The following is a 17,418-nucleotide window of genomic DNA, read 5'->3' as shown; positions in this document are numbered from 1 at the left end:
AGCTCCTGAGTTATATTTTCTCTTTGTCAAGGTTGTTGACAATTCCGTTTCTGTCCCACAACCACAAATCTGGGGTGGGGGGAGGGCGGTGTTCATCACAAGGATCAGCTCGCCTCGGGCAGCATGGAAGGCCGTCCTTTGCCTTCACCCTATACCCACAGCCCCCTCTCTGGGTCCTGCCCTGCCTCTTCCCCAGAGTTCTGCCCCTAACCCAGTGGTGTCTTTGGTTGTGAGGACTCAGCCCAGCACCCTGGCAAGGACACCAGCTGGAGAGCCTTCCTCCCTGTAACCCTTCGTCCCTCCACGGCCCTGGCCACTAAAACTGGCCTGTCTCTTCTGCCAACCCCAGAAACTGAAGCCGGTGGATTATGAGTACCGAGAGGAGGTCCACTGGGCCATGCGCCAGCCCTGCCTGGGCAGAGGCTCCTTCGGAGAGGTACACAGGATGGAGGACAAGCAGACCGGCTTCCAGTGCGCTGTCAAAAAGGTACGCCAAAAAAATAAAACAAGGCGTGCCAGAGCTCGAGGGGCCGAAGAGAGAAGCCAGGTGGCCTACTGCGTTCCCTCTGCTTTCCTTCAAGGATCGTCACAGGGCCGCTGTGGGTCTGACTTCCTAACAGCCCAGCTCTCCTAGCTACCGTGGGTCTCAGTCACGTGTCCCAGCCTGGGAGCTGCACTTGGTGAGAGGGAGTGTGAGGGTACTCAGCAGCCTGGGCCACATCTGATGCCAGGGGCGAGTAAACCTGGAATATGGGTGGATCGTCATGAAATTCATGTGGAGCTGAAACTCCTAAAGCACATAGTGGGGCCACCCCACACCTGGACCGAATCACAAGAGCAATAGCCTCCACCTAACAGGAGCCTCCTGGAGAAGCCCATGTACGTGGAAAGTCAGTTCTAGTGTTGAGTTTGGGCTCTGCCTCCTGTTGGCCGGATAAAATAAGTCTTGGGAAATAGAAATTACGAGAAATGAGACTTAGCAAGAGAGCCAGGCTTGTCTGACTAGATTTTTTATTTTTGACGGGGAATCAGTCCTGTGTGTTTATTAACAAGAGTCAGAAAGGAACTATACCTGGCAACATAGGGGTGAGGTACTGGCCAGAAAGGTAGGATGGGCTCCAGCCCTGGGGACTCAAAGGCAGAATGAACCCTTTTTAAGGAAGGCAGGAGAGGATGACTCGTGGTCCTAGGATTTCGATTAGAGTCAAAGGCATGAATCACCTCCCCTGCTCCTTCATCTCACAGATGTTAGAACTGGAAACCAGAGAGGGTCGCGTGCCTCGCCCAAAGCCACACAGCTGGGCCTGGAACTGAGGCCTCCTTCTGTCAGACCACAGACAGGCCCACCAGCAGCACTTCCACAGGCCTCGAGGGGGTCAGGCCTGTTCCTGTTCTGCCACCTTTTCTTCTCCCTCTGACTCTCGGCTCACCTTGACTGGAAGCCACCTTGTCCCCAACCCAAAGCTAGCATCCAGGACCTCTGAAGCCAGAAATCAGGAACATTTTCTTGGGCCATTTCCTTGGTCCATTGGCAAGATGAAATAAGCTAGCTCAGAGAAAGACCTTGTTTTCAAGCAGCTTTTGTCAAGGACATTCTGACAAATGGAAAGGGACCAAATAGCCAGCCAGACCAGGCAGGCCCAGCACACTTAGGCCCTGTGTAGAGTGGACATCAACTCTGCCGCTGTCATGGGTGCCTGTAGCTTTAAGGGGCATAGATAAAAATTATGCTGTAAATGAACGTGGCTTCCCTGGCTTGTATGTGCATTAGGGTGCACGAATTCTAGAGTTTGGGCTTCAGGGTGATAGGATGAGAGAGGGGACTACCCATAGGTATTACCCCAAACTTCAGACTCAGCATGGCAAATAAGCACGCTCCACCCCCACCACCCCACACTGACCAAAACACGTGCGGAGTTCTTGCCACCGTGGGTCATCATCTTCCACCGGGATGCCAAGGCCACGTGCCTGACCTCCTCAGCTGCAGCTCCCTTCCCAGGCCACTGGAGAAGGCTCAGCTGTCCCTCCTGTGAGGTGGGTGGGAGGACAGTGAGAGGGTGTGAAGTGTCCTGGAGATGTGCTGGGAGCTTAGTCACTGGCCTTCTCAGCTGTTCCCCTGCTGAGGTTCTCAGCGTCCCAGGCAACAAGGTAAACAACCCCAATATAGTAGAAGAGGACAAATACTCTATTTCTCACCTCCCCAAGGCAATCACAAAGCTCCAAGCACAATGCTCTGACTTGCCACCATCAGAACTGCCTCTGGAGCCCACCATAGTGTCTACTCTCAGAACTCGGCCCCCTCCTGTCCTAGGTCTCAGTGGAGACAGCCTTTGGGCAGCCCACACAGTTGCCCTTGGCTGGGCAGACAGCCCCTCCTTCTTCTTCTTCCTCTTGGGATGGGGTAGGGCAGGCAGCGGGGTCCTTTAGGGTGTTCAACTGAGAGATCTGAGAAACAGTTCCCAGCTAAGGGGGTAAAATGGGGTGAGGGATGGGGGTCAGAGGTCAGGCTGCACCTAGGGTCAGAGCAAGTCTCTGCACTCTCCACTCCCTGTCGGGGATCCAGCCTGAGGTGAGGACAGCATTTCCTTGGTCCTCCTCCTAGAACAGCCATGGCCCCAGGTCACGAGTCCAGGGTTTAATGTAGGGTTTTTGTTTGTTTAAGGTTTTGTTTGATGTTACTTTTAATTGCAAATAAAATACAGGTTCATTTTAAAAGAATTAAAATGATACCCAAAAAGCAAAAGTCTCCCTTTTCCCCAATCCCATTTTCAGAGGTACCTTCCCTTTGGCATCTTTTTAGACTTGTTATACATATATGAACATGTAGTTATTCCCTTTGTTAAAATGAGACTGTGCCACAGAGGTCCTGTGCCAGGTTTTTTTCATGTAATAACATATCATGGACAGATTTCTTTACTGATGTATACGTATCACTCTGGCGCTTATTATCAGTCAATGCAGAAGTTCTCATCCTAGTCAGCAGGTGAAGTCATGAGATTCAGAAACTCTTGGACCTTTATTCTAAACGTGTGTGTGCACGTGTGCACACATGTGTGATGTATGGATACACACACGTTTTCGATGGGGAAGGGTTCGTATCATCTGTCAGCTTTTCAAAGGAGTTTATGGCCCTAAGTGTTAACAACTGTTCGTGTGAGAACATCTGGCTCTAGGATGGCATTCTGGGAGCCTCCTTTTGACTCTGCCTCTGATCGGGGATAGTGTGGCCTTGGCCAAGTCAGGCCAGCTGTTACCAAGCACCTGCCCTGTGGAGACAATGAGATACCACTTCATAGGCTTTTGCAAGATGGAAACGATTAGAAAGTGCTTAGAACACTGCCTGGCATGTGTTCAGTGGGCCTTAAATATTAGTTCTCGTTAACATCCTCATCACAGTCCCGCCCCTCACTCTCTGGAAGTCCAGAGAGGGGAGGGGGGCCAGATGGGCAGCTGGCCTGGGCTAGATGGCCCGTCTGCGCTCCCCCACCTGGCTCCCTCGGGATGCCCTTTCAGCTCGCTGTCCCTGAGCTGGCACAGATTTCTAAAGCACCTTGTGTTTTGAAGGGTCCCCTCTGACCCTCTTTGGTTGTGTGAGTGGGAACGTTTTTAACGTTGCCAGAACACTCTAGAGGACTTATGGATCTCTTAAAAGTAAAAGCAGAGGTTCCCAGACTTTCTTGATTCATAGCCCTTAACATCTCAGTAATTTTTTCATGGCACCCCAGGCCAAAACAAATACCTAACAAGCACCTTATTGATTTATTAAGTGATTAAGTTACTAATAAGTCTTTATCCTAACAACTTAGTAGCCGTTTGAATAACAATACGCATTAAGTTGAAAGAAAAAAATGTCCTTCTGTTCCTAAACAACCATAATCGCTGAGAGATACACTCCTTGTTGACTCTGTCAGAAGCTTGTCAGACTTTGAAATCAGGCTAGACACCATCACCTTCATTTCCTGCTCCACATTTTCTCCCTGAAGTAGTTTTTATCACAGCGGCCTCCAAAAACCTAGCTTCATAAAGATATAAAAAACCGAGTTTCATAAAGATGTATCATCAAAAGGAATGCAGTGTGATTTGATGTTGAAAGTGAACTGTCTCAAGCTGCTGGTTCCCCCAATGTCCCACCAACGTGCATCATCACCGTTTCCCTCAGAAGTAAAAAGATCCCGAAGTGCCCTTCTGAGTTCTCTGTGGTGCCCCGAGGTCCTTCGGCTCCCAGTTGTCAGGTTAAAGATATTTGCTAATACAAGCCCCTTGGTGAATTAGTTCCAACTCAGGTTCAGAGCTGGAAACACTGACAAAGAGTCAAAGTTCATGTGAGTTAATTAACGAAACCAGACTTTCTTTACATAACCAGAAGACATTTTCCACTGATAGGCAAAAGTCCAAAACCCCCACATCGTCAGAGCTGCTGTTTGCCAAGTCAGCAGGTCTCCAAAGAAAACTCTGCCAGGTCCTGACTGATTTCTTCCAGGCTGGGTTTTGCTACCACTGATGCCCCCTAGTGGTACCTCTCAAGGAAAACGTGAGAACGAGCAGTACCCAAAAAGGAGAACAAATCCATTAGGAAGTCTTAGCATTTAATAAGCTGCTCTTATTTGAGTGGAGAGAGGAGGTGGGAAGGTACCATTTCCTGAGCACCCACTGGTTGCCAGGCCCACTGTTGGTTATCGTCCCTCCAAATCCTCACTGAGCAGATGCCACTGTCCCCACCTTTCACATGGAAACACGTAGATTAGGGGAAGTGATCTACCTTTGGATGTGGCCCAGCCAGGGTCTCAGCCCAGAATGTTTGTATCCAAGGCCTGTTTCTTCCTGCCATGTTATACTGGTCCCTGTACAAAGGAGCGGGTGGTCCCAGATCTGTCCATCCACAGCAGGACAGGCCTTGGCCAAACTCCTCCCCAGAAGCCTCTCCTGTGCCCAGATGCTAAGGAGACAGCTGCAAACAGTAAACAAACAGTGCCGTGTCTACGTGGACATTTTAGTCCTTGGGGGAAAAGACAGTCATAAAAGTTGTGAAGGGAGCTGAGGATCCAGAGGCATTTACAGTCAGAATCTTGGCAGCCTCACCTCTGGTTTCAGATAAATCAGAAACCCAGTATCTGAAGAGTAGACGTGACTGTCGATAAACAAAAGGTCCTGTGCCCTGGAAATTGCCCAGACATTTGTGTTGGGGTGAAAAAAGTTCTGTTCTGCAGATTCGAGAGCGGGCAGCATGCCAGGAGCCTGGATGAGGATTACGGATTTTGTGTGACTAGTATTTTGCCACGTCAGCACCGTAGAACTTTAATCGAGTCCTGAGAGTTGCCGCTGACCCCAAGGGTGCATAGTTTAGTCTCTGGGGGTCCAACAGGCTCACCCGGGGCCCTGCCCAGCCTCGTAATTGTCTTGGGAATATCGGCAATCTGTGCAGGGAGCACCTATGGTTCTGACAGGATGACAGGAAGCCCACCCTGGTCCCTCACCCTGACTTCTACCTCTGGGCCCTTCCAGGTTCCAGTTGAAGTGTTTCGGGCGGAGGAGTTAATGGCGTGTGCTGGACTGACCTCACCCAGAATCGTCCCTTTGTATGGTGCAGTGAAGGAAGGTCCTTGGGTCAATATCTTCATGGAACTGCTGGAAGGTAAGGAGCTAGATCCCGCTCTTTCTCCCTCAAAATTCAGAGCCAAGGGTTTCCCCAAGTCTTGCCCGGGTTGACCTTGGTGCCCAATCAGTCAGTCCATTTTTTACCTCTCGACCCTGTGACATTGGCAGGAAAGGCCTGCTTTTCCACCAGCTGCCCTTCAAAGTCCTTTGCCCGTGGCTTGGAGGCCTGAAAAAGCCCCGTGTAAAGACCGGCCGTTGGTCTCCTAGGTGGCTCGCTGGGCCAGCTCATAAAGCAAAAGGGCTGTCTGCCGGAGGACCGGGCCCTTTACTACCTGGGCCAGGCCCTGGAAGGGCTGGAATACCTCCATACCCGAAGGATTCTGCATGGCGATGTCAAAGGTGAGGCTCGGGCCCCCATGGCCCTGGTCCCCAGTGGGCTTCTTCCTGGCCCCATCCTGCCCAATTTCCTCCCCAGTCTCCTAGGCCTCCCTGGTGGTCTCCAGGGGCAGGGCCTGAGTCAGGCTAGCAGGGCTATGCCAGTGGGGAGGGGATGTGTGTTCTCCAAGCCTTCAGCCTGGCACTGTAGTTCCCAGGGGTGGTGCCCACAGAGAACTGTAGGTCAAGCTCCTATACACTGGTGACCACTGGGGGAGGGTGGGGGTAGCAGAGTTGAGTGGCAGCGTCCCCAGGAGGAAACCCAGTCCCTGTCCCCTCACTCTTGGCGATCCTGCCTGCTACCTGCCTGGAGCCTGAACTGATACTCTCCCTTCCACCATGACTAATGAAAATAATCAGAAGCAGCAGCTGCCACATAGGGTCAGCCAGAAAATTGCCTCACTGGAGGTCCAGGTTGGGCCGGGACCCAACATGACTCACCTGTTCCTTCTCTTCCCTGGTGTGGCCTGGCAGCTGACAATGTGCTCCTGTCCAATGACGGGAGCCGTGCAGCCCTCTGCGACTTTGGTCATGCTGTGTGCCTTCGACCTGATGGCCTAGGGAAGTCCTTGCTCACAGGTAAGTCCCCCACACTGCTCCTCCCCACAATGATTATTATAATAGCCAGTAGCCTTTACTAAGCATTAGCTGTATGCCTTCTCCTTTACCTTCCAAATGGCAATCAGAGACGTGAGAACTTTTATGTCCACCAGTATACTTCAGCCCTGCCAAAAACCCTTGGTTCTCGTAAGGCTTTTGTTGTCATGCTTAAATGTAATAATGCACATCAGGTTCTCGTTTCTGATGTTCCTTTTACACAGAGAAGGGAACAAAAAAGACGTGTGCCTCACCCTAGATCCTAGGTCTTCTGCCTCGGAGCCCACAGGGCTCCATCCCTCTTGTCCAGCCTTTTTCAGGGAGCTGTGCTCCCAGCCTGTGACCTCGGCCTTCCCATGCCTCTGAGAGCACAGTTTCTAGAAACACAAAGGCCTGGGCTCTGTAACTGGAGAAATATCTGATGTTGATAAATATTTTTCTGATTTTTTTTTTTTTTTGCAATATAAAATCTTTTTTTTAATTGTTTTATTTTTATTTTTATTTATTTTTACTTTTTTAACATTTTATTATTTTTATTTATTTCTCACCTCCCCTTGGCCCCCCGCCCTGGTAACCACTAGTCCATTGTCCGTGTCCATGAGTCTCTGTTTGTTTGTCTTGTTCATTTATTGCTTTTAGGTTTATATCTCCCATATAAGTGATATGATGTGATTTTCAAGCTTTTCTGTCTGGCTTATTTCGCTTAATATAATTATTTCAAGGTCCATCCATGTTATTGCAAATGGCAGCATTTCATCTCTTCTTATGGCTGAGTAATATTCTATTGTATATATGTACCACATAATCTACACCCATTGTAAAGTATTTGGCAACTACACAGTTAAGTGGACTAGAAGGGGAGGAAAAAAAGAATTCTCACCATTCCTCTTGCCCAGAGAGATAATCCTGAGTATTTTACATAATTCTTTCCACATCTTTTTTCCATTACAACACAATTTTGTGCCCTGCTTTTTTCATTTTAAATCTTCTCTTTACTATTAATATTAAGCATAAAATTATTTTATTTTGAACAAAGGAAAAGCAATCCTTTAGAAGTGATTATTTGTTGTTAAAGGACTGTGTTGGTAATTCTAAAGATGTAAATTGAACATGGACGCCTTCTATCTACTTTAAAATAACTTAGTGTTTTTTCTTATTACAAAAATCAGTTTTTTCTAATATCTTTTGCAGAAATTAGAGCTAAGCAAAAATAAAAACTACAAATCACCAGAAAAAAAATATCGTTTAAGTCTGTTATCAATCCTTCAAGTCTTTTACGCATATAAGTTTATTATTTTTTTCACTTACTAAAATTTCAGGAACATACCATTAATTAGTCTTCTACAACCTAATTTTCAATGGTCAGGGGTCTCCCCATTTTTAAAAAGCTCTTTAAAGGTTTGGTCCAAAGGACAGAGTCCATATTTAGATGATATGTTCTTTGTACCAGTCCCCAGCAGGGTTGATATGGAGGCTTTATCTCTGTGTAAAGTACTTTAACAGAGACAAATTCAAGGCATCTCAGGAATGGACTGAGGTGGTCATTGCCGAGTTCTTGCCCATCCAAGGTGACAGGTGACTTTTCTGTCTCCCTTGCCTCCTCAGGGGACTACATTCCTGGCACAGAGACCCACATGGCTCCAGAGGTGGTGATGGGCAAGCCCTGTGACGCCAAGGTGGACGTCTGGAGCAGCTGTTGCATGATGCTACATATGCTCAATGGCTGCCACCCGTGGACCCAATACTTCCGAGGGCCACTCTGCCTCAAGGTCAGTGACAACACCTGGGACAGTCAGGAGGGAAAGCCAGCAAGGCCACAAGGCCCGGGCTGCAGTCTCGAAGTGGCCTCCCATTTTGGCTACACTTTAGTGGCAGGTGGGAGCAGGGAAGAGGAAGAGGCCTTATCATAAATGTGAGATCCTGATGATAATACTTACCCTCTAAATCTGAGAGTCCAAGGGCAGAGCTAAGGGAGGATTTCCTCCAGTCAAGGCTCTCCTCTGTCCACACCCTGGGCCACTTCTGCCCGCCACTTGTGACAGGCTGGGCCCAGAGGTCACGGGCATCTTACTGTATGGCTCTGGCCTGTCCTACCTGGCCCCTTTTTCCCCTTTTCTTGGAAAAGTCTCAGCCCTCACTCTACTCCTTACGACTGACCCCAGGAGAGCAGGGTAGGAGAGTGGGGCGAAACAAGAACAGAAAGCTGGGTGCTGGGCAGTGAGGGGGAGGCAGGCCTCACATGTTGCCTTCTGACCCCTAGATTGCCAGCGAGCCTCCGCCTGTGAGGGAGATACCCCCTTCCTGTACCCCTCTAACAGCCCAGGCCATTGAGGAGGGGCTGAGGAAAGAGCCTGTCCACCGAGCGTCCGCGGTGGAGCTAGGGGGCAAGGTCAGCCTGGCACTGCAGCATGGTAAGACCCTGCACTGGCCATAGCGGTCAGGAGAGGTGGTGGGGCGGTGTGTTGTCAAGAGCAAGGTACTTGACCCGCTAGAGCCTTGCTTTCTGCACATAGAGCGTGGGGATGGCGCCAACTTCAAGCTTGTTGGGAAAACTGAGGTGGTGAAGAGGCCTCAAGAGATGGGGGAACAGGGCTACGACACATAAATGGGGGCTCAAACTCATCAGTAATCAGAGAACGTGAAATGAAGCCAGGTATCACTCTTCAGCCATTCAAGTAGGAAAAATCCAAAAGTTGGTAGCACCAAGTATTGGTGGGGATTTGGGGCAGGAGCCCCCAGGCTCTGCTGGAGGGCGCCTGGCAGCACTCAGGCAGACATCTGCAGACCTGCGACCCACATTCCACTTGGGGGCACGCTGCCAGAGGAATTTTCACCAGATCCATAAGGGGACATGCTGAGGACGCACACTATAGCATCGTTGTGGGTGGGGAGTTGGGTGGAGTTGGGTGTCTCTCCCTGGGGGAGTTGAGAGAGGCCAAGGGCAGGAGACGCCCCATGGAGCACTATGCAGCAGTTAAAACAGCTCCATGTCCACAGAGCAACCTGGCTGGGTCTCAAAACCATAGTGCTGGGTGAAAAGAGGACCAGAGTGAGGCCTACAACACAATTTTAAAAATCAATAAATGAAAACAACACACACTTTGCAAGAACGAGATCAAACCTAAAGTGATACATCAAACATAATAGAATGTCACCTGGCGGGTGGGCAGAGGAAAGGCAGTGGTTATAGAAACAAAAAGAGAATAGATAAAACAGGAGAGAGAAACCTTGCATAGCCCCCAAACCAAACAAGTTATAAATAAAAGGGTGGCCCTGGGGCTGAACTGCCCCCCACTCCAGAGAAACGGTGCCCTCAGGAAGCCCTGACTGGGGAGGGAGGGGTAAGAGAGGCAGAGAGGGCCAGTTTAGCTGGAAACTCTGAATTGGTGTTACCCTAAAGCAGTTAAATCTTCTCTTTACTATTAAAGTCCTTCTCTGGAGCCGATTGTGTCATTTTTTAATTTGCTACTGTTAACCTAGGAGGGAAATGGAATAAAAAACAGAAATACTGTCCTACTCTCATTATAGGAGGCCATCTGATGGAAGAGGCCTCTGGAGACCACACACTGCCCTCCTAGAGTGTGTCCCTTAGCAGGGCAAGAGTCCTCCCTCACTGCTCAGGAAAGGCCATGTGGCCTGGCCTAGTCTGTGGTTGCCTGTGTCCACCTGACCACGTGCACTCTCTGCTTTGTAGTGGGAGGTCTGAAGAGCCCTTGGAGAGGAGAGTATAAAGAGCCAAGACATCCGCCGCCACCAAGCCCGGCCCACTCTCACCAGACCCTGCACGGCCAGCCAAGGGCGTTCTCGCCAGAGGCTCTGGGGCCCCAGCCAGCTGACGACACAACGGGCGGCGCCCCCAAGCTCCAGCCGCCTCTACCCCCAGATCCCCCCGAGCGGAACAAGTGTCCAAGCCTGAACTGGGGCAAGGAGGAGTCTGGGACGTGGGAACCCTTGCCCCTGTCCTCCCTGGACACAGCCCCTGCCAAAAACCTGAGCTCACCCGAACGGAAGGCAACCTTCCCGGAGCAGGAACTGCAGCAGCTAGAAATAGGTACGGGCACTGCAGCCTCTGGGTTCCCAGGCTCAGGCCTGGGCCCCACCACTGCCTGGCTTCCTCCTCTTTCCAGACAGCGTAGGTTCTCTTCCAGCCCCTTCCCCAGAGCTCAGCTCCTGCAGTTTGTGCAGGAAGAACCCTGACAACACAGCTGGACCCCTCTTAGTCTCACAGCTATCATCTGCGTTTCTCCACAGAATTATTTCTGAACAGCCTCTCCCAGCCATTTTCTCTGGAGGAACAGGAGCAAATTCTCTCATGCCTCAGCGTCGACAGCCTCTCCCTGTCAGATGACAGTGAAAAGGTAAGTTGGCCATGGACCAGTAGCCAGGGCACAGAGCAGGTGGCTTTGTGTGCAGCTGGTGAATAGGCTGTGTGCAAGTAGTGGGTAAAAAAAAGGGAGGGTGACAGGGGTCACCCCTTACTGCTGGGAGGGGTCTTCACAGGAACAGGGGGCCCTAGTGTCTCAGAGTGAGACAATCCATCTTCAGCACACTTGGGAATCAGAGTGGTCTAGCTACTGGGATAGTGGAGAAGGGGGCTTGGGCTTTGGTCCCCATAGAAATCCTTCTCACCCTCCTCCAGCCCAGGAGCTCAGCCCCCTGCTTAGCCCCGAAAGTGCCCAGGAGAGCCATATTCCAGCCTAGCACATGAGCAGCTCCTCGCCCCACTGGAGAGCCCCTTTGCCCCCAAAGCAGACCGAGGCCAGAGATGGTTCCCTGAGCTCAAGGCCAAGTCCATGCCCACCCTTGTTGTTCCAGAACCCGTCGAAGGCCTCACAGAGCTCACGGGACACCCTGAGTTCCGGCGTGCACTCGTGGAGCAGCCAGGCCGAGGCTCGCAGCTCCAGCTGGAACATGGTGCTGGCCCGGGCACGGCCCACCGACACTCCGAGCTATTTCAACGGTACAGTCCAACACCCACCTGCTCAGCAGCCCCCTAGCACCTGATCCACCTGGGACCGCAGAACCCGAGAGGTTTATGACCCCCTTCCCCTGGCCCATGGTGAAAGGAGAGGAAGGCACCGGTGCCCAGAACTTGAAGTACCGGGTCATTAAATTGGTTTAGAGCAAAGGCCCTGATCGCCGGGAGCCGTTCCTAGTAGGCAGAGGGACCGTTGCCCTTCATGGGCTGCTGATGGCATCTCAGAAGTCAAGGGTCGAGAGTCCTGGCCTAGAGTCAAGAAACTCAGCAATGAATGTCTTCTGAAGGGAAAAAGAAAGAACAAGACCCCTATGAGCATTTAAATCAAGAACTCAGCAACAAGTTGGCTGGGATCCTCTGGGATTTGAAGTCAGAACTGGAGAAAGGCAACACACATAGAACTTAGTTTTCAAGCTTGGTTGCATAAGTTATGTTGTGATTTCAATAGAATAAGGGTTTCATCAGCTCACAGTTCCCTGGCCCTCCCCATGGCCAGTGTGACTCATGGCATCAAGCCCCCGCAGCCTGGCCAGAGTCTGCTCCAGCTCAAAGAAACATTACAATCTAAGTTGACCACAGTCTAATTTAAGAATCTTTGTTTCCAGTTCCTTTCTGCATTGTATGCACACTGGAGTACTACTTCCCCATAGGAGCCAACCTTTAGCTCTTTGCCTCGTGCAGGCCAAATTCTGCTATTGACCAAAAATGGCCAGGAAGAGCTAGCAGCTTTATACCCTTATGGCCGCTCCAGACGAAATATCATTTCTGCAGCTTCCTCACATCCAACCAGCTTCCTTCTACTTAGGGCTCCTTAGGGAGGCGGCAGCTGCTCTCCTGACAGTCACCTTGCTTGCCTCCTAGGTGTGAAAGTCCAAATACAGTCTCTCAATGGCGAACACCTGCATATCCGAGAGTTCCACCGGGTCAAGGTGGGAGACATTGCAACTGGCATCAGCAGCCAGGTAAGGGGGCAGGTACATGCTTAGGAGCAGAGTCCCAGAAGCCAGTGCACGTGCCCCTGCCCTCCAAGAGGAAGGCTTCTGAATAAACAGAAATGGCACCGTAAAGAATGGTTGGCCCTTATGTCCCCCAAGGTCTCAGGGCAAGACCGGTGGCAGTGACTGAGAGGTCCTCAGGACCCACCTTTGGACCAAGTGAGATTCTCTGAGTCCTCCAGAAGAAAAGGCAGATAGGGCCCTCAAGGCCGACTGCTTGGCTGGAGGGAGGCATCTCCCAGTGCTGTAGAAGAGCGGCAGCTTCACACTGCTAGGTAGTTTCTGAGCACCAGGCCACTGTCTCAGTCCCACTGGCTTTTTTCTGCCCCAGATCCCAGCCACAGCCTTCAGCTTGGTGACCAAGGATGGGCAGCCTGTACGCTATGACATGGAGGTACCAGACTCGGGCATTGACCTGCAGTGCACCCTGGCCCCAGATGGCAGCTTCGCCTGGAGCTGGAGGGTCAAGCATGGCCAGCTGGAGAACAGGCCCTAACCCAGCCTTCCTCCATTGGCTCCACTCAGCCAGAAGCAGCCTTCCTTCTTGGTGCTCGATGCTGTCGCCGAGACACAGGCTCAGCCCGCTCTCAGGGATCTCAACAGTGGGACCAGGGGCAAAATGGGAGCCAGCAAAATGCCTCCCAGAATTTCCTACCTGTGTCCTGCCTGACCCACCAAGAGAACACGCTGTGCCCACATAAGGAGGAAAAGGACGGCAGGAAGCTCTTCCCATGGGGGACAGAGAGAGTCTTCTCTGCCCTGGTCCAAACAAGCTGGCTTGACCCCTTTAGATCAGAGACCACTTGCTGGCAGTCAGGGGAGAGCAGCTTCCGGCCCGGGTCAGGGAGGGGTGCGTGAGCCCCTCAGTCTCCCGGCAAGTGTGAGGGTGTCTAGTGTCTAAGGACCCACACCCAGATCCGGTTCAGGACCAGGCAGCAGATATGCCCACCGTTGGGTTAACGGGGTCCTCAGATCCCCTTGCCTGGTCTTGCCTGGCCATCGAACCCCCTTTTAGATGTGGGAACTCTTCAGACAAAGTCAGTGAGGAAGGAGCGCCTGACACTAAGTCTCCCCGGGGAGAATGCACACCTTTCCGGTGTTGCCACACAGGTCCCGCGCTGAACTAGCTGCAGCCAAGGACCAAAGAAGGTGTTTAAGTGATATGGTTCTCAGTCCCCAAGCACATGTCCCTTTGTTGCTGGCCACCAGTCTTCCCCAGAACAGCAGGCGCCAAGCCCCAACTGCAGGCCCAGCACTGCCCCTGACTAAGCTGGCACTCAGTTCCCTCACCTGTAAAAGTGAAGGATGACATGAGACCTACCTGACAGGAACTGTCTGAGGACGGGGCATGATAGATGCAAAAGAAGGCAGCAGACATAGGTGCTACTGTTACCCGAGCCACAGCTTTCAACATCTTGCACACCAGCTTCCCGAGACACAGCTCAGGCATCAATCATACCCACGCTGACCCTGCCTTACCCCTGGTCACAGGGGCACTGCCAGATGCACTTTGCACTCTGATGACCTCAAAGCACTTTCATGGCTGCCCTGCAGAAGGGCAGGTCAGTGGTTCTGCATGAACACAAGCGGACTAGGAGATGAAGAGACTCAAGTCTTGACCTGTCTCCACACATGTGACCCCTTAAATCTCTTTCAGATTTCTTTAAGATGAGCACCCCGCCCCCCCAACCTCCCCATTGCCCCAGCCCAGCCTCTTCTGGGGGAAGCTGATCAGGAGTCATGTAGCATTAATCAACTGTGAATCACTGGGGGTCAAGGGGCCTGCTATCCTCAGCTCCTGGGGGTTAGGGGATGTCCCCTGAGATTCCTCCTTGGGAGAAGCTTATCTCCATGTCTTGCAAAGGTGTCCCGCTCCCCAGGGAGAGACCCCTGCCCCCAGCACATGAAGAACTGCAGCCTTGGTACTGCACGGTTCAGGTCATAGAGAACTCTTTGTAAGCAATAAAGTTTGGGGTGATGACAAATGTGTTTAGGCCACGGCTATCTCCACTCTCTCCTGTCTGCTTACTGAACCTTAGATCCTAACAGCTGCTTCCCTTTGCCTTTGTGGTGGGATCATGTCAAGTCTGCCCCTTGTTTGGGGCAGGGACCATTTTCAACCCTTGAATGGGGCTGCTTTTCACCACTGCTCCCAGTGGGTGCTTCCAGTCCCACCTCTGCTGTCATTCAGACCAGTTAGGCAAGATGCCCCACCTGGTGGCAGCAGGGAGGTCTCTGCCAGACCAAGGGAAGAAAGGACGCCAAGGCCTAGCACTGACTAGGTATGGTGGATAGGTGGGCATATCACATGCCCAGAACAAAGACTGCTGCACCCACTGTTGTCCCCGAGCCACGCTTCCAGGGAACTGAACTGAGAATGGGCCTGGACTCCCAGCCCTTCCAGCCGCCTCCTGGTCAAAGATGACTTTCTCAAAGTGGATAAACCTAGCATGGGACCGGGGCCTGTCTGAGCATGGGTGCTACAGGTACACATAGGATGCCTTGTCTCATCTGGTTCCACACCCCCCGAAGCTGTGCATAAGTGTGTGTGTGTGCCGGACACACATGTACACCGTGGGGTAAAGGCCGCAGGGTCAGCGGGTTCTTGGAGGGGAACCTAGGCACACGGAAGAGGCAGCGGACCTGTGCCAGCACGCCCTGAGCAGGTGCAAGGGCCAGTCCAGCAGACCCCCCGGGCTTTCTCACGCCATCCTCACCACTCTGAGCCTGCTGCGGAGGAGCAAAGCTGCCGGAGATCTCCAGAGAGGAGCTCTGGCTTCTGGGGGAGATGGGGTCTCTTCCGAAGGTCGCCCCCCAACGGCCGCACCTACCCACGCGCCGGGAATCCTGAGCCCTCTTCCCCGCGCCCCAGAGTCGCGGGAAGGACGTCACAGAGGCCGCGACATCACAACCGCCGGGGTCCCCAGCATCTCCACCGCCCCCCACACACACACACCCGTACCAAAGAGCACACTGGAGGCGGAGGGGCAGCAGCCACCAGCCCGCTCCCTACCTCCCCGACAGAGTCTCCGCGATCTGCATGGGAGTGACAGGTGGGAGCGGGCGCGCACGCGCGCGCGCGCACGCGGCGGAGCGGGGGCGGGGCGGGGAGAGGTGGGAAAAGTGAAAGTGAGGGGGCGGGGCACGGAAGGAGCAGGGAATTGGCTCGCGGCCCCTACTCGTTCCCCAAGCTCCTGGGAGCTTGGAAGAAAGAAAGGGCGACCCCAGCCAAAGCCTTAGGCATCCTGGCGGGAGCGCGGGGCGGGTGCTGCCCTGCCCCACACCCAGCCACGACTCCGCGCCTTGCACAAGCGTGCGTGTGCACGGGCACCCATGCACACCTTGTGGTTGAGGCCGCCGATTCATCGGGTTCTTGCTCAGGTTTCTGGGCATATGGAAAGAGCAGTGGCTTTGTGCCCAGGAAACGACTCATGAATTATCCTAACTGCAGATAACCGCCAAAATCACGTCCAGTTGTCCCTGGTCGATGCTTGGAGCTTTTGCCGAAAGCTTAAAGCAATCTGCATCAACAAATATTTCATGAGCGCCTTATTTGTGCTTTGCCCTCTTCTCTGTACTGACGAGCAAAGAGATGTTTGCCACTCGGGGCCCTGGGTCTCCCAGGTTTCTAATAATGGGCGCTCAAATCCCCACCGAAATTGTGGCTTTTTTCATGAGACTTTCTTTCCCAGGAAGACATGGGCCAGCATTAAAAACGTGCAAAGAACCAACCACCAGAGAGCAGCTTTTCACCTTTCCCAACTTTGTTGGGTAACGAATTTGTGCAGACACCATAAATCCCTCCGGCAACATTTGTTGCACCCCTTTCAGGGCTTACTCTTGTGCTAGGCCCTGAGTCTGATGAGTTGACTAAAAGTTAAAATGTAGGTTGGATAGCTACGTATGTTACAGAGACGATAACACTGGAAATTTGAGTTGGACTTTCAGAGTGAGTAGGAGTTTGCCAAAAGAGACACTCTGGATATCAGAATCACATGTGCAAAGGCACTGAGGCACAAAAGGGCTTGCCGTGCTCCAGGGTGGCTTGGGCTTGGGGCAAGGCAGGGAGCTGGATACCAAGAGGTAAAAATAGAAGTCAGACCAGGCAAGATCTTTGGGACCACCCTAGAGTTTGGGTGTGATCGGAAGCAGGCGTGATACTGCAGGATCACTCCAGGGTCATTGAGAAGCCAAAGCTGGAGGAGAATGTAGTTGCAGTGGTGCAGTTAAGAGGCCTAGGAGTTTCAGACAGCACAGGGCTTAGCATCGTGGGGTTTGGAGACGGTCACACCTGCATTCAGGTCCTGGAACTGCTCTTACAGCTGTGTGACCTTGTGCAAGATTCCTCATCCATGAGAGAAGTGTCGTGACCGCCTTTGCATAGAGTGACTTACAAGGACTGAATGTGCAAAGCACTCAGCACTGAGCGTCAGCAGGCAGGAAGTTCTGACTCTGGCATTGGGAGCTGAGGCAGTGAAGGTAAAGAAAAAGATGTGCACAAGTTCAGCATCAGTGGTAGGAAGGTCAGTAGCTGTGGAAATAAGGGGGCTCGCAAATGACCCAGGTTTCTAATTGGGTGATAGGATGAAGGACAAATCGGAGAGGGGAGAGGGGGTTATCAAGAGATGAGATATTGGAAAGGAAGACGGGTCAGACATGCAGAACTGCACTGGCCACGCTAGGGTCTGGATACACAGGATGTGAACCTGAGGTAACCCTACACTGCAGGGTTTGGCAGGGTGAGAGGTAAGAGAATTCATGTCTTTGCACAAAAATTTGCTGAGCATCCGCCTTGTGCCAGACTCTGTGCAGGATCAG

The 17,418-nt window shown here is 52.1% G+C and overlaps 1 protein-coding gene across 3 annotated transcripts in view; it reads left to right on the top strand.

Annotated features, from left to right (window-relative positions):
- The window catches only part of MAP3K14 (mitogen-activated protein kinase kinase kinase 14), a 40,319-nt gene extending 25,734 nt beyond the window's left edge, over positions 1-14,585 (top strand). For all 3 annotated transcript variants that reach the window (XM_039846788.1, XM_039846789.1, XM_039846790.1), the window contains 11 exons: positions 350-487; positions 5,503-5,632; positions 5,863-5,994; positions 6,505-6,609; positions 8,233-8,396; positions 8,888-9,038; positions 10,322-10,678; positions 10,879-10,985; positions 11,443-11,587; positions 12,467-12,567; positions 12,932-14,585. In XM_039846788.1, the coding sequence (XP_039702722.1) occupies positions 350-487; positions 5,503-5,632; positions 5,863-5,994; positions 6,505-6,609; positions 8,233-8,396; positions 8,888-9,038; positions 10,322-10,678; positions 10,879-10,985; positions 11,443-11,587; positions 12,467-12,567; positions 12,932-13,096 (1,695 nt within the window). In that variant the 3' untranslated portion in view covers positions 13,097-14,585. The remainder of the gene's footprint in view (positions 1-349; positions 488-5,502; positions 5,633-5,862; positions 5,995-6,504; positions 6,610-8,232; positions 8,397-8,887; positions 9,039-10,321; positions 10,679-10,878; positions 10,986-11,442; positions 11,588-12,466; positions 12,568-12,931) is intronic.
- The last annotated feature ends 2,833 nt before the right edge of the window (positions 14,586-17,418 follow it).

The sequence above is a fragment of the Pteropus medius genome, unplaced genomic scaffold (assembly GCF_902729225.1).
Source record: "Pteropus medius unplaced genomic scaffold, Ma_sr-lr_union100, whole genome shotgun sequence".
NCBI classification, from domain to species: Eukaryota; Metazoa; Chordata; class Mammalia; order Chiroptera; family Pteropodidae; genus Pteropus; species Pteropus medius.
This window is presented reverse-complemented; position numbering and strand designations above follow the sequence as displayed.